Source organism: Penicillium chrysogenum (assembly GCF_028827035.1).
Source record: "Penicillium chrysogenum strain IBT 35668 chromosome Unknown utg000001l_segment0_segment0, whole genome shotgun sequence".
NCBI lineage: Eukaryota > Fungi > Ascomycota > Eurotiomycetes > Eurotiales > Aspergillaceae > Penicillium > Penicillium chrysogenum.
This window is the reverse complement of record NW_026622749.1, coordinates 5322539-5338180: the sequence shown is the minus strand read 5'-3', so window position 1 is coordinate 5338180 and position 15642 is coordinate 5322539. Positions and strand designations below refer to the sequence as shown.

Below are 15642 nucleotides of genomic sequence, written 5' to 3'. Positions count from 1 at the left end.
TCAGAATTACGAAATGGTTGGGGAAGCTGACACTGGCCAATAGCGCGCTCTCTAACCGCCACATTGACAGTTGCCAAGTTGAAACTGAGCTAAGAATGGAATCGCATGGGGCGCTCAGGGCGCTCGTTTTAGGGGGCCATGCTCAGCCCTGTCCGGGGAATAAAAAGTAAAACATAAAGCTATGAAATATTCCACATCTCTTTTCTTTGATTTCCCCTTTTCTTCCCCGAATCTCCGCGTGGGGCAAAACAATCTCAAGATGGAGACAGCAGATGGTGCGGTCCATCTACGGCAACTTCCGAGAAGCTCGGACAATCGCCAAGACGCACCTGAATACACTAGACACGATTCCTCGTCCGAGTCTCCCCCGCTACATGATGAGGAGCTTCCATCATATAGCGAGGCGCGCTCAACGGGACAAATTCTAGGACGAGGGCACAGTACTTTGCTTCATCGATCGGCCTGGGTATCTGTATTCACGATCATTTACGTGGGCCTCGTCCTCTATGCCTGGGCCATGACTGTTATACTGTCAATCCGCCCCTTGAAAGACAAGACCTGGGCGTACTCGTTTGAGACCTCACGTTCCAACTATTACTACGAATCAGATTTCGATCAAGAGAGAAAGATCTATCGCTCTATGCGGACTATTCAGACCTTTATTCAAGTTGTTACTCTTCCCTGGATTTCCACAGTGTGTGCTAGTGCCGCTGTAATCTATGCGCAGAATCAAAAGGATCCTATGGGCCTTCGGCTACGCCAAGTCACAACGTTGGCTGACCGCAGGTGGATGGACTTTTCTTTGTATCCAGCACTGATGTACGGGAAATGGAGGCAATACGGTAGCACTCTACTGGCCACCGCAATCTTCATCTGGGTGTTTGGTCTCATCATATTTCCCATCCAGTCGGTCTTTCTCAGTTCACAGTCTGTCAAAGTCCGGACTTTGACCCAACAGAGTGCCAGTATCTATGACTTCAGCCCGGCTCGTTCTTTGTATTCATCGTACAATACCGGCAAGGACGTGTTGGGAGTCCGCAATGCCTTGTACAAAGCGAATGGCAATATCTACCAACCTAACCTGTGGAGTAACAACAGTGGAGTCCAATTCTTGACTCTCAACGATCTGTCTTCTCAGACGTACTACTCCCAGGTCCCGAGTGGTTTTAATACAGGATTGATTCGTCAATTTGCTCCACGTGTGAACTCTACAGCTACATACGAGACCATCAGAGCATCTGATTTCCCGGTGGACTGCAGTTCACGCCCAGGGGCATTTTATGCCGACTATTCATCTTCTTACTCACCGCGCGCTTTTTCTACTGCAAGTTATTCTTGGGGTGTCACTGCATGCATGCCAGCAAATATGACGAAATCTCCTTGGCAGATGGCACGTAACCGACAGGATTTCTCTGAGGTCCTCTATCTCAACATGACACAAGAAGGGTACCGCTCAGGAAATTCTCAATATCTTTTCCAGGTCACTGTCAACACCACTGCCGGCTTCTTTGAATTACCCAACTATATGAACAAGGGTGTACCCGGTCCCTTACTGGACCAAGATCCAGTGGAACTTTGTGACCAGCACTGTTTATCCCAACTCAACACTTTCTATTCGGGAAGCTATTACCGCCGTGATGGGGTCACAGTGGAAGGCACTCTCAAAGCCGCATCGCTTGATCCCTTCTCAACAGACCGCAAAGGACCGTTGTTATCGGCCGCTCTGGCAAGCTTCGGCCCTGGCTCTTTTGTCGACACATTCATTGCAACCGCCGCAGCCCTTGAAGCAGACGACAAGGTTACAGACGAGGTGTCGTCAAACTTGAGATACGCCTGCGTTGCGGACGCCCCACTCACCAATCTGTTGGGGCCCTCCCCTCTGGAGTGCGTATCTGTTGGGAGAGATATAGATGGCGACTTGTACCCTGTTGGGTCACAGATTGCGCAATGGATTAGTCTATTCCAAAGAGACGCGAAGTCAATTCCGAAGGCCTTCACATCAGCTGCTTTCCTTGCCAATCAGGAATTCCTTTCCAGTCAAAGGGGCAAATGGTCTATCGCCCATGATTTAGGCGCCGATATGAATCTTCCGTCAATTTCTCCCGCGGGAATTATCGTAGTCACCGTCTTGATGGCGCTTTACTTGCTACCGCTGTTGGCTTTGTCACTCTACGCAGGTCTTTCCCATCGATGGACCGAACGATTGGATTCCTTCGTGATGCTGCGCTTTGGCGCCTTTGCTGGTGATAAGGTCTTTCCTTTGCTCATTGGACGCAAGAGTGATAAAGTCGATGAGCTGGACGAGATGTCTGGTGTTGTTCGGGATGTGGCAACATACCCGGGCGACGAGGTTATTAAGATTGGGAGGTTGGGGTTCGGCGAAGGCAGCAAGTTGCGAGAAGGCCGTCGGTACGAGTGCTTCCAAGGGGACGATGAGCCATTGAATTCTCACGAATTCCAACGGATGCAGCGGAATATTAACTGCCGAACTTACACTTGATATATGATTAGAAGGGACTCTCGGTCATTTCTAATGATGTGATTTAATGCTAATAATACTGTTTATATAGCTCCAAACATTCTCGACAGCTTCCAATGCTATTTCACGACTAGCTGATTCATTAACTAGACATTTTAGTAGGTACCTATGTAAATTAGTTAGTAGTGAAGGCAACAATTATCCCCTTCATCCTTCACCGGGGATTTTCCATCCCATAAAGCGTCTGGTCCTTCAATACTTGATAGGAGTTATTTTATGACCAACCAGCATAGCAGCTTGGACAAACTTTATTCTGGACAAATCTCCTGCTATGGGTGCGGTATTTGCATCTTTATCACGGAATATGAGGTTTATATTGTTCCCGAGTGGATATTATCATACAGTTGGTCCCCGTCAAATACCTTCAGTAATTTGTTACTGCATACCTGGTCGCTATAGGCGCGACCGAGGTTCAGGAATCTACCAGCTCCACGATAAAGACTAAATAATAAGGAGGAGTAGATAGTATTTGAGTATTTGCCGGACATGGGTAAAGACAGGGAAATGTGTAAAAATAGACATAGCGAGAGTCAGGTCTTCTTTGTTTTCCGCAGCTCTCAAAGTTCCACGCTTTCTCGCCCCCAGACATGTATACTACCGCGCCACAATCTATTTTGGGCTCTCACTTCAAAGGGTACAGGGATCTGGGCAGATGGAGTTAGCTGGTGTCTTTCATGACTTCAACATGACCCAAGACTCTGTACCTTTGAGGTTGAATCCACAAATCTTTGCTTGACAAAGCCAGCCGCATTAGAGCCCGTCTAGATCAGGTACAGCGGAGGAGGATTTCTCAGACTGAGCCCCAACAAGCAGCACAAATCCGTGTCAAAGATCAAAGGAATAAGTCAAAAGCTTATTGGGGGAATACTCGAAGTCAGATCCACTGAGAGTACGCCTTTGCAAGAACCCGCCGAATGAGGCGTTTCAAAAGCTATGTTGAATGAACAGCATGAAAAGGAGATTCGACCTTCATCCAAGAACATGCTCTGCCATCTTTGTTCCATCTTGTCTACGGCCTTCAAGCTTTCTTTGACATCGCATAATCGAGGCTTCCATCCGGTGCGATGGGTGCGGCATGTACAAAAAGCTTAGAATACAAATACCTTCGAGATTTTCTCCTTCGTATATATCATTGATACATGCTCATTATTTGATTTGCTAGTTACATAGAGAAAGTACCACCTTGGTCGTGACTATCTCCTCTGTCGCAAGATGCCTCCAAGGCCTTTTTTCCCTCGCGCCGCAAAACCTAACGGTAAAGGTGCGCCCAAGAAGTCGGATGGAAAACGCAAGGCAAATAGCGAGAGTGAAGATGCAGGGGCAACCCCTCCAAAAAAGAAGAAGACGACAAAAGAAGAAATCCCGCAGAAGCTGGACGAGAAACGTCTTGCAGCCGATCTCAACACTGACTATTCGAAACGAAGGAAGAATCTTAGGAATATTAGGCCACAAATGCCCAAGAAACAGAAATGGCCAAAAGTAAAAGGCGTTATCAGAGAGCGGGAAGATGCACCTCAAGGCTGGAACCCAGAGGAGCCTGATCTGATGCCCGAGTAGGTTCTACCTCTGGCTAATTAATACCGGCGCCACTGTTCATCTCTGGACTTGGGAGTTGACCTTTCTTATGCAGTGACTTTGAATCTCAGATCCAAAGGTGTCTTGAACGGATCACGGAGAATATCATGCCCCATGTCTATCGGCATAAACTGACAGAATTGAGGGCAAAGCAGGCGGAGCGCGAGTGAGTGAGATTATAACTCCAAATTTTTCTAAGTAGAGAGACTAATTTGCTTCCCTCGCTCCAGTGCACTGAAGGCTACAGAGCCCGGTTTAAGTTGGCCCGTTGTACAACGCCTAGATGATCTCAAATTTACGTTGGATTGGATCATGGCGGAAAACGACAAGTACAAGATGGCCGATACGGTAAAATCCATTATTGCACAATATCGATCAGGTGAATTAGATTGGCATCCGGAATTTGTCACCTACTGGCATGCTGGAGTTCAGCTCTGTCTGCCAAGGCCTTTCCACTGGGAGGAATACCGCAGCATTCATGACAAATGCCAGGGACATGAAGGGTTTTGGGTCGAAGGTGTAAGTCTTGTCAAAAGCCCCTTGAATTGCATCAATAAACATACTAAAACCAAGTATCCAGATTCTCGGGCCTGCACCTGGCTTGAGCAAATCTTCGGTAGTATGCCAACCGGATCCACGTATCAATGCCACAATGGTAGCTATTTCCCTCTCGATTGCCGTATTGGCCACTTTTGTTGGGCCCTATTTCTAACAATCTTCTTCAGGTGAGGCTTAGCCTTCGGATCCCGCAGGATCAGCCACCTGCAGGAACAAAATTACCGAGCTTCGAATTCCCGTTCATGGATGACACCGGATCTACGCATATGAGCATATTTGAAGACGACATCAACATTCTTCAGGATAACACGAACCACCCCTTGCCCCGATGTCTGGGTGTAGGTCTCCACTATACCTCAGATGACAGGCGGGTCCCCGCGTTATATAGAGAATTAGAAGTCAACATGTGGAGTGTGGACGAACGGGGCTTCATGTCCAACTGGGAGCCGATACCGGTTTCTATCCGAAGTGGTCATGCAACGAGGGCCGGCGCTGACCGTTTGAGTGGGTCATGGTTGCGACACAGGTTTTACACTGGAACTTGTCCTGACCAGTCCATGCGTCTTTATGTGTTCAACTATAACCCTGGGATACCACCACAGGGCGAGAGGACTCTTCCTACTGCGACCCCGGCACAATTGACCGCGCCCTTCCGAACTGCAGCGCTTCGTCCGGTTGGAGAGTTTTCTCATCTTGATCCAAATTTCGCATCAGGGCATAGTTTGATCTAACTTGCCGAAAGACGTGTTCTGCCTTTCCTTATATATCTTCACTTTTGCCCCTGTTAGGTTGCTTTCTTGCTTCGACCGTCTTTCTTTCCCTTTGAACTCCTGTATTGCGGTGTTTGCATCTTTGGTTTGTTTTCGACTGTCGAGTTTGACATACACATACATAGTACATTCAATGTGTCCAAACTTGCGAAATACAGGCTGTTGATCTGATATCGTGAGCATAGCATAGTTGATTACTCGAGTACGTAGCAATAGATGCCATGGGAGACCTATTCCTATTGAACATATCATTTCATACCGTCTTTATCGACTTTGGAGGAGAGATATTGGAAATGAGATGCACCAAGTCAAACTAAAGAGGTAAAATGGAGTTATCCGACCGGAGGGACAATGTTCCGGGTTTATCCGGTCATATATATATAGCCGTGGACAGTCCAGGCATCAACTCAATGACACTTACATTCTACTCCATTTGCTCCGCTTACTTACAGCATAACTACGTAACTTATTGACAGGGCTGGTGGAAAATCATGTTATATGAACTATGATAATTTACACATGCGCATAAGTACCTACCTAGGTAGGTCATGATTCATGCCTAATGCATCCATTCGCAGATAGCAAACAAAATCACACGTCATTGACTTATCAGACAATAAGTCTGTCAGTATAATTAACCAAAAATCTCAAATCTCTACTGTCACTTGAAAGCATTTCCTTTCTTCATCGTGAACTTTATTATCTCATAGCATCTACAACTCCAGTGTACAACCTTTTCTATCCTTGTCGGATCCTCAGACCACGCCGAGGGATTGATTCCCCTGCATATTGCAATATCTCCATTCCAGCAGGGGTACACATCATGGCATCAAAGGTAGGTGAAAAGAGCATCTCTGCCTATGGAGAGGCTCGTTCGACAGTGGAAGGGAAGCCTCTCGACGCCGAGACAATCCGTAAGATGAATGCCTGGTTTCGTGCCAGCATGTACCTATGTTTGGGTATGCTTTATCTCCGGGACAACCCACTCCTCAAAGAGCCTCTTAAGCTAGAGCATCTCAAAGCTCGACTCTTGGGTCATTGGGGCTCCGACGCCGGGCAATCTTTCACCTGGATGCACATGAACCGTCTCATCAAGAAGTACAACCTCGATGTTCTTTTCGTTTCAGGCCCCGGTCACGGCGCCCCAGGAATCATCTCACAATCTTACCTTGAGGGTGTCTACTCGGAAGTCTACCCAGATAAAGGCGAGGATACGGAGGGCATGACGAAGTTCTTCAAACAATTCTCTTTTCCTGGTGGGATTGGAAGCCACGCGACGCCCGAGACACCTGGCAGCATCCACGAGGGAGGTGAGCTGGGATATTCACTGTCACATGCCTTTGGCACGGTCTTTGACAACCCCAATCTCATTACTTTGACCATGGTTGGGGACGGCGAATCCGAGACCGGCCCACTTGCAACCAGCTGGCACAGCACGAAGTTCCTGAACCCGATCAATGATGGAGCAGTCCTGCCCGTTCTCCATCTCAACGGATACAAGATCAACAACCCCACGGTACTTGCACGGATCAGCCACGACGAACTTACCTCTTTGCTCGTTGGCTATGGATGGAAACCATACTTTGTGGAGGGAAGTGACTTGGACAGCATGCATCAAGCCATGGCGATTACGCTCGAGCAATGTGTCACAGAGATCAGGGAGCACCAGAAGAAAGCTCGAGAGACAAAGACCCCGTTCCGACCTCGCTGGCCAATGATCGTTCTGCGCACACCCAAGGGATGGTCGGCTCCACGGGAGGTTGATGGCCATCTTCTCGAGGGATTTTGGCGCGCGCATCAAATTCCTATCACTGATGTCCGCACCAACCCCGCTCATCTTAAGGTGTTGGAGACATGGATGAGGGCCTACAAACCAGAAGAGCTCTTCGACGAGAATGGTACATTGATTCAGGAACTAAAGGAACTCGCGCCCACGGGCAACTCGAGGATAAGTGCCAACCCTGTTGGCAATGGAGGCCTCCTGCGCCGGCCGCTCCATATTCCCGATTTCAGAGAGTACGGGTTCAAGGATATTGATGCTGGACTGACAATCAAGGGAGGCATGGCCAACATGGCGAAATTCCTTCGTGATGTAGTCGCTCAGAACATGAACAACTTCCGACTCTTTGGCCCCGATGAGACTGAATCTAACAAGCTTTCCGAGGTGTACAAAGCAGGCAAGAAAGTCTGGATGGGGGATTACTTTGAAGAAGATAAAGATGGAGGAAATTTGTCTCCCGATGGCCGCGTGATGGAGATCCTCAGTGAACATACTTGTGAAGGGTGGCTGGAAGGCTACATTCTTTCTGGGCGGCACGGGCTGCTCAACAGCTATGAGCCTTTCATCCACGTCATTGATTCCATGGTCAACCAGCATTGCAAGTGGATCGAGAAGTGCCTTGAAGTAGAGTGGAGAGCCCGGGTCTCGTCTCTTAATATTTTGATCACCGCCACGGTTTGGAGACAAGACCACAATGGCTTCACCCACCAGGACCCCGGATTCCTCGATGTGGTGGCTAACAAGAGCCCCGAGGTGGTTCGCATCTATCTCCCGCCCGATGGCAACACTCTCCTCTCCGTGATGGACCACTGTCTCCGCAGTGTCAACTACGTGAATGTGATCGTCGCCGATAAACAAGAGCACATCCAGTTCCTGGACATGGATGCAGCCGTCGCGCACTGCACCAAGGGTCTCGGAATCTGGGACTGGGCGAGTAACGACCAAGGCGCAGAGCCGGATATCGTGATGGCATCATGCGGTGATGTTTCAACCCACGAAGCTTTAGCCGCGACCGCACTACTACGTGAATATCTCCCACAGCTCAAAGTCCGTTTTGTTAATGTGGTGGATCTGTTCCGACTGATTTCCGCCATTCACCATCCTCACGGTATGTCCGATAAGAGATGGAAGTCCATTTTCACCGTCGACAAGCCCATCATATTCAACTTCCACTCCTACCCCTGGCTCATTCACCGACTCACGTACAAGCGACCTGGTCAACATAACCTGCACGTGAGAGGGTACAAAGAGAAGGGCAACATTGACACGCCGTTTGAACTGGCTATGCGCAATGATACCGATCGATACAGTCTCGCTATGGCTGCCATTGATTTGATTCAGACTCTTGGGAACTCGGCAGCTGGTGTGAGAGAGAAGCTGTACAACGAGCAGCTTGCGGCCAAATCGGAGGCTTTCGATAATGGGGTCGATCCCGAACATATTCGCAACTGGAAATGGCCTTTCCCGAAAGAGTAGGGGATGTTCTTGTTGGAGGTATTCATGTTAATACAGGCCAAAGTTACCCATAGCACTTAATAAATGTATATTCCAAGGTTTTATGCAAAATTGGCCTCGAATCAGAAGAGAAGATCCCAATTACCCCGGTCTCGTAACTACACTAAACCTCATCGAGTTACTATAAAAACAACTCGTCACATTTCCCGAAGCCGAAACTACCAAATGAGTCATTGCTAATTAATAGTTTCGCTTTCTCACGAGGTTTCACCATTCAGTACACTACCGACAACATCTCCGTCATAATGTCTGAGGCCATCGACAACCATCAAATCAAGGACGACATAAAGAAAGCCTATGATGAGATTGCCGAAGTCTACCTGAACTGGACACAACCTTCTTATGAAAGACGCCTTTCCTATCTCGATATTATGCTTCGATCCTTTGATTCTGCTATGAAAAACCGCGAGATCAACATCCTTGAGCTAGGATGCGGCGCGGGAGTGCCCTGTACTCAACTATTGGCATCGCGTGAGGACATCAACGTCACTGCCAATGACATATCCGACACTCAGATCGCCATGGCGAAAGAGCGACTTCCTGAATCCGTGAACCTGATACCAGGGGATATGATGGGATTAGAATTCAGCCAGGGGCACTTCGATGCTGTGATGGCTATGTATTCCATTTTTCATCTGCCACGCAATGAACAAACTACGATCCTTCATCGCATCTACGATTGGCTGAAACCTGGGGGACGGCTTCTCGCAAATTTCCCCGATACTGGATTTGCGAACGCTTCTGATAAATCTTGGTTGGGTGGCACAAAGGGGGCAATGCATTGGAGTGGCTGGGGTAGAACTGAAACGAGAAGACTCCTCACAGATATTGGCTTTGAAATGGAGATTGATGAGGTTGCCGTGGATTGTGAAGAAGAAAATGGAGTGTCGCAGAGTGTCGCGTTTCATTGGATCGTCGCCAGGAAATGAGCAATATGAAGATATATTAGGATCATTATAAACCGGCGTTTCCCTTGTCAATCCTCCGTTAAGATGTCTACTCTGGATCATATGTGTAGAATTCGCCTAGCATATTCGCAGCAAACAGCTAAATTATTAAATTGACCTAGTAATGCAAGCCAAAAATGTCAAGGGGTATCTTGCAAAGCACACACTCGCGGAATCGTGTCTTCGGAAGAAACTCAGGCATACCAACTTGTGCTAGTCACTTGCTCTTCCTCTTTGCGGTGCGGGATGATAGACTCTTCAATCTTGAACACCTCGATAAGTTCGTACCACGTTTCATAGTCCAGGCTAAAGACCGCCTGGTGCTTTTGTACGCCCTTTTTCTGGGCTTCACTGGGGGCGAATGGCGCGGCCGCATCTGTTCAATTATTAGTGTTTTATCAACCTGTTATGTTGAAAGATACTCACGCAGGGTCGGCAAATCCCGACTATCTGTTGATACACCCACTGTGCCGTCTCGCACAAGGAAACTCACGTAGAACAAGTTTTCCACGCTTTGCCCGAAAGATTTCGGATTGATACAGAAGCGAAACAAGGGGATTCCGCCGTTGTCCGCCACTTTGTGCTTAGCCATGATTTCTTGCACCTTCTCTGGTGTAAGATCTGCTCGGCTTTCAAGCTCTTTCGTAGCATCATATTCACCAGCCTCCTGGGTTTCCGCGAGCAGCTTGTTTATCTCGGAACAGATCTGGGTCAAATTTGTGCTGTCCTGTCCGGCAAGATCCTGCTGTACCATTTCTCGGGGCGCCACGGCTCGCTCGGGATCAATCTGCTCTTGTACTCTTCGCTGTGTCAATTGCCGCGTACGCTTCTGTACTGACAACGGCCCCAGCAGCCATCCAGACACAGCCGGGCGAGCATTGCTAGGAAAGCAGGCAGATCGACCAAGCGTGTCCCAGTTCATCGCATCGCCATCGTCTTCGTCTTCATCACTAGCATCGGGATCTCTTTGGCTTCGACCGAGACGTCCTCTGCGTCCCTGTGTCCCATTTGTTGAAGCGGTCGCATTGTTTGGTCCGCGGCGCATGAATGATACACACTTGGAGACAAACTCATCTACATCGATACCGGCAGAGGTGTCACCGAGAGCGAGCTGGGTGGCTTTTTTGTGGGTTAAATCGGCAGTGTTAACCAGGATGCGCGAATCGAGCGTGGCGTCTGCGGTCTGCTTCACTTTGGCGTAGAATTGATTTGCTTGTTCGACAATGTTGAGGATGCCATTATTTCCAGGTTGCATGAGCTCGCCTCGTGTGTCTGTGTGAAACCTCTTAGAGAACCATCACTCAAGTCTCAAGCCCATACAAAGGTAACTTACCATTCAGTTCCCTGCCCAGGTCTCTAAGTCCTCTCCGGACACTTCTCCGTTCTTCTGGATCCTGATCAGGGTCATAGTATCGTGTGTCACTGCTGGTTCGTTGAGACGATGCTTGCGATGCTTGCGACTGGGCAGATCGGGCAGACTGGGCAGATCGAACAGATTGAGCAGATCGAGCAGATTGCGTGGATTGGGTAGACTGGACATTCGAAGGGCGGTCGGCTAGCCGCCGTCGTTTACCATGTGCAGGCGGGGGCATCGCAGCGGTAGTTCTCTTATTGGTACTTTGGCGACGATTTTCTTTATCAGAAATAAATGTGTCGGGTGAGGATGTTGATGATGCTGGGCGGGAGCCTGGGGTGTTTGCTTCGTCCAGGTGTGTGTGAATGAGAGGTGCCATACTCGACCAGCACTTGTTAGTGCGAGATGAGATATTAGTTGTAACAAAGAAAATTCAACAAAGAAAAAAGGAGACAACTAAGCATGTGCGACGAGACACAGTAGCCAAATTTAGACAAAGAGTATACCTCGAGAAACACGCTGTTCCCTAAAAAAAAGATGTGCGGCTACATTCAATGATCGCGAACACCCTTGTCGCGTCGCGTAGACCTTGCACGTGACACCCCGCGCCGGTTGCTTATCGGCCATGACGCAGCGACCTGTTGCTCTCTCTAAACGGGGAGCAGAGATGGAAGCCTTCACCTTTGCCGTGACCACTCAAGTGGACATACCTATACACATCAAGATGTACGTTCTCCGTTTCTGATAATTGAGTTTCTTCTCACGTTGACTTATCGGCAGTGGCTCGTTAGAGGGGAAACAGAAGCCGATCCCTTACACGGTTCTTGATGAGAACGCCGAGCTACGCCATATCGCCTCCGTCCAAGACCCTACCTCCGATCTTTATGTGACCGTTCAGCTATGGTCGGAGTCGAAGCCATTGGGCGTGCCCATGAAGACCAAATACAAGGCATTCAAAACCACTCGAGTATGGAATGAATGGCTGGAGATGCCCATGTCCATCAAGGATGCCGAGCGTAATGCTCAACTGGCAATTACCATTGTTGATATGTCTCCACTCGCTGCTGACAAGATCACACATATCCCATTCGGTGGGACTACAATCACTTTGTTTGACGAAGACGGAAAATTGAAGATGGGCAGACAAAAGTGCAAGGTTTATTTACACAAGGATGCAGACGGCTCCGCCGCAACTTCCACTCCATCTGTTTTACCACCTAAGCGTCGTAAACCGAATACCCGCGATCCTTCACAGCAGTCACCTGAAGAGGCGGAACTGGAACGGGTCGAAATCTTAATCAAGAAGCACGAGATGGGCGAAATCCCACGTGTTGACTGGATGGATCAATTGCTCTTTCGGGAGTTGGAGAAACTGAAGACGAACGCGGATGAAGCAGCTCAAAAGCGTGCCCTTGAGCTTGATGCAGCCCTGCAAAAAGATCCGAAACACTTCAAAGATCAAGATGATAGCTCTGACGAAGAGAACATCGAAGATGAGTATTTCGACCTTTACGTTGAATTTCCACGCTTTGATCATCCTATTGTGTGGGCTGATCACGAGTATCCTCCTCCACCCATTTCCTCTTGGTCCCAAAATGCACCTCCCCACCCCAATGGTACTCTCAAGCCAGTCCCGGAGGTACAATATGGACCTGGAATCTCACATGCCGACCCCCATAATATCATTCAGATTTACGATCCGGAAGTTGGCCAAATCGGAAACCCGTGTGAAGATAAGCACCGGCGGTTGATCCGAAGCCATCGTACCGGCATCATGGATCGTGACCTGAAGCCCAACCCAAAGATCAGAGATGATCTCAACATGATTATTTCCTACGAACCGACGCAAGACCTCACTGCTGAAGAGAAGGATCTCGTCTGGCGCTTCAGGTATCACCTTGCACGGGAGAAGAAGGCATTGACAAAATTTGTCAAATCAGTCAACTGGCGTGATGTCGGAGAATCGCGGCAAGCTGTTGAAATGTTCCCTAAATGGACTGAGATTGACGTCGATGACGCTCTGGAGATTCTGGGTCCTACCTTCGATAATCCAGCGGTCCGTTCGTATGCTGTGGAAACACTACGAAAGGCGGACGACGAGGAGTTGCTTCTTTATCTTCTTCAATTGGTGCAAGCTCTAAAATATGACGCAACTCCGGATAACCAACCTGATGCGGCTCCGCAGGAGTCCTCACTTGCACATTTCTTGATTTCGCGTGCGGCTAATAACTTCAAACTGGGCAACTACCTACACTGGTATCTCATGGTCGAATTCGATGACGCTGATGCAATTCAGCGTCGGCTATTTGCGCGGGTTGAATACTACTTCATGCTTGAACTGGAGAAGATTCATCCTGAGCATAGAAAGACACTGTTGCATCAAGGTGAAATGGTGGCCGTGCTCTCTAAAATAGCCAAGGATGTACGCTTCGCCCGCGAAAATAGGGTCGGCAAGATCGACATGCTGAAGAAATACCTCCGTGACCCTGATAACGACCTGATCAACATAGATCCGCCGCTGCCCTTACCTTTGAATCCCGATGTTTCAGTCGTTGGATTATACCCCGAGGAATCCAATGTCTTCAAGTCCACTCTTTCCCCTTTGCTTATCACATTCAAGACTTCTGAAGGCCGCCGTTATCCGATGCTGTTCAAAGTCGGTGATGATCTTCGCCAGGACCAATTGGTCATCCAAATCATCATCTTGATGGATCGCCTTCTGCAGAAGGAGAACCTTGACCTAAAACTGACTCCTTATCGAATTCTTGCCACCAGCGCAACAGCCGGCGCTGTGCAGTTCATCCCCTCGATTTCTCTCTCCGCGGCGTCTGCTAAGTACAAATCGATCCTCGCCTATCTACAGGCCAACAACCCAGACGACAATGAACCTCTCGGCGTTCGAAAAGAAACAATGGATACATACATAAAATCATGTGCAGGATACTGCGTCATCACATACCTCCTCGGCGTTGGCGACCGACACCTTGAAAATCTACTTCTAGCGCCAGATGGCCACTTCTTCCACGCCGACTTTGGCTTCATCCTCGGTCGTGATCCAAAACCTTTTGCACCCATGATGAAACTTTGCAAGGAAATGGTTGAAGGCATGGGCGGCACAACTTCGCCCCACTATCTGCAATTCAAGCAGTACTGCTACACTGCTTACACCACGCTGCGCAAATCCGCTAATCTGATTCTGAACCTCTTCAGTTTGATGGTCGATGCCAATATCCCTGATATTCGAGTCGAGCCTGATAAAGCCGTCCTGAAAGTGAAGGAGCGCTTCCATCTTGAAATGACCGAGGAAGAAGCCATCCGTCACTTTGAGCAACTTATCGCAGACAGCGTCAATGCCATCTTCGGTGTTGTGATTGACCGCTTGCACGATTTCGTGCAGGGCTGGCGGGCATAACTCTGTTACTTTGAAGTTTTAGTGCTCCTTTGGAAGCGTACTCGAGACTCTCAAGGCACTCCCGTGCTGGTGTTGCATGCATTTTGTCCTTTTTTCCGTTCCAGACCGCAGGAACTGAGGCGTTTTGGGAACGAAGTTACGGTAATGGGCATTTGCTTCTGTTTTCACGAACTGCGGCGTAATGTGATGGGTTTATAAAAAGCCAGGATACCCAACCTAGATTATTTTGTCTGGGTAGCAATGATTTGTTAGAAATTCAGTACGATGCGCACATGAGGGCCCACCTTGCTGCATGATATAGATCTAGCCAGACCAAACCAAACAGGGTGATGTCTAACAATCAGAATTCTCCAGCATGTTCTTCAATCCTGAATGGCACTGCCAGTCCTGTAGCCTGCACATTCCCTTGCTGGTAAGTCTGGTCCCGAAGGGGAAGTATTTTAGTCACAAAAATCACGTTGTACGGGAATCGCCGCATCCCGGTGGAAGTACATTCCTGCAGCAATTCGTAACACCGCCAATTTGGGACTTTGGACATGTCGGTAGCAGGATAATATAGACGAGGGAACTCCAACCGTTCCTTATTGGCTTGAAAGGCCGTGTCAAGGTCGACTCGGAATGCATTGGACGTCTTCCGAGTGACCATCCCGGCATCAACAACGGGCATAGGTACCTTTAGCGAGTAATAACTACTCCCCGTCTTTTTTCCCGAGAGAGTCGACAGTAGCAGAAATGCAGTGAACCAGGTGACAAGTCGAATAGTAACGTGCAAAATGCTCCCTTCGGGAAACAGACCTTTAACATCCCATAGACGAGCCCAACACCCACACCAATGTAGACAACACGATTGAGTTTCTTCTCGCGGGACTACCCGAGCGTAAGCTGGCTTCTATTCGGTTCTAATTATCCGACCCCTCGGTATAGTCGAAGATCTGTGTTGTGCATAGGCCATTGCCGGGAAATCCTTTCACTGACTGGCTCGGAAGCCCGCCAAAAAAAGCTCATGTGACGGCATTCGCGGACTTCCCCGTATATATTTCCCGAAGTTGAGATTTTCAACACGCTGCATGTGGCGAGGAAGAGGGACTAGCTTGCTTGGGCTCTAAAGGTAGTGGGCCGAATACTTTTTCGAAAGGTATGTATCACCCACGCCCAGACTATATATACATACTTCCCATCTGCATTGGCCATT

At 48.7% G+C, this 15642-nt stretch overlaps 6 protein-coding genes across 6 annotated transcripts; 5 read left to right on the top strand and 1 right to left on the bottom strand.

Annotated features, from left to right (window-relative positions):
* Nucleotides 1-259: 259 nt before the first annotated feature.
* Nucleotides 260-2500, top strand: N7489_002110 (uncharacterized protein; the record flags this gene model as incomplete). Its single annotated transcript, XM_056707865.1, has 1 exon — nt 260-2500. The coding sequence occupies one exon, from the start codon at nt 260-262 to the stop codon at nt 2498-2500; it is 2241 nt and encodes a 746-aa protein (XP_056572167.1).
* A 1251-nt stretch (nt 2501-3751) lies between these two features.
* Nucleotides 3752-5403, top strand: N7489_002109 (uncharacterized protein; the record flags this gene model as incomplete). The annotated part of the gene is made up of 5 exons (XM_056707864.1): nt 3752-4092; nt 4170-4280; nt 4345-4633; nt 4695-4769; nt 4840-5403. The coding sequence occupies 5 exons, from the start codon at nt 3752-3754 to the stop codon at nt 5401-5403; spliced, it is 1380 nt and encodes a 459-aa protein (XP_056572166.1).
* Nucleotides 5404-6265: 862 nt separating this feature from the next.
* N7489_002108 (phosphoketolase family protein) lies at nt 6266-8698 on the top strand (the record flags this gene model as incomplete). The annotated part of the gene is made up of 1 exon (XM_056707863.1): nt 6266-8698. One exon carries the CDS (start codon nt 6266-6268, stop codon nt 8696-8698), a length of 2433 nt encoding a protein of 810 aa, XP_056572165.1.
* A 284-nt stretch (nt 8699-8982) lies between these two features.
* On the top strand, nt 8983-9666 carry N7489_002107 (class I SAM-dependent methyltransferase; the record flags this gene model as incomplete). The annotated part of the gene is made up of 1 exon (XM_056707862.1): nt 8983-9666. One exon carries the CDS (start codon nt 8983-8985, stop codon nt 9664-9666), a length of 684 nt encoding a protein of 227 aa, XP_056572164.1.
* Nucleotides 9667-9878: 212 nt separating this feature from the next.
* On the bottom strand, nt 9879-11417 carry N7489_002106 (uncharacterized protein; the record flags this gene model as incomplete). The annotated part of the gene is made up of 3 exons (XM_056707861.1): nt 9879-10060; nt 10111-10956; nt 11018-11417. 3 exons carry the CDS (start codon nt 11415-11417, stop codon nt 9879-9881), a joined length of 1428 nt encoding a protein of 475 aa, XP_056572163.1.
* Nucleotides 11418-11663: 246 nt separating this feature from the next.
* N7489_002105 (phosphatidylinositol 3-kinase VPS34) lies at nt 11664-14450 on the top strand (the record flags this gene model as incomplete). Its single annotated transcript, XM_056707860.1, has 2 exons — nt 11664-11764; nt 11819-14450. The coding sequence occupies 2 exons, from the start codon at nt 11664-11666 to the stop codon at nt 14448-14450; spliced, it is 2733 nt and encodes a 910-aa protein (XP_056572162.1).
* Between the last annotated feature and the right edge of the window lie 1192 nt (nt 14451-15642).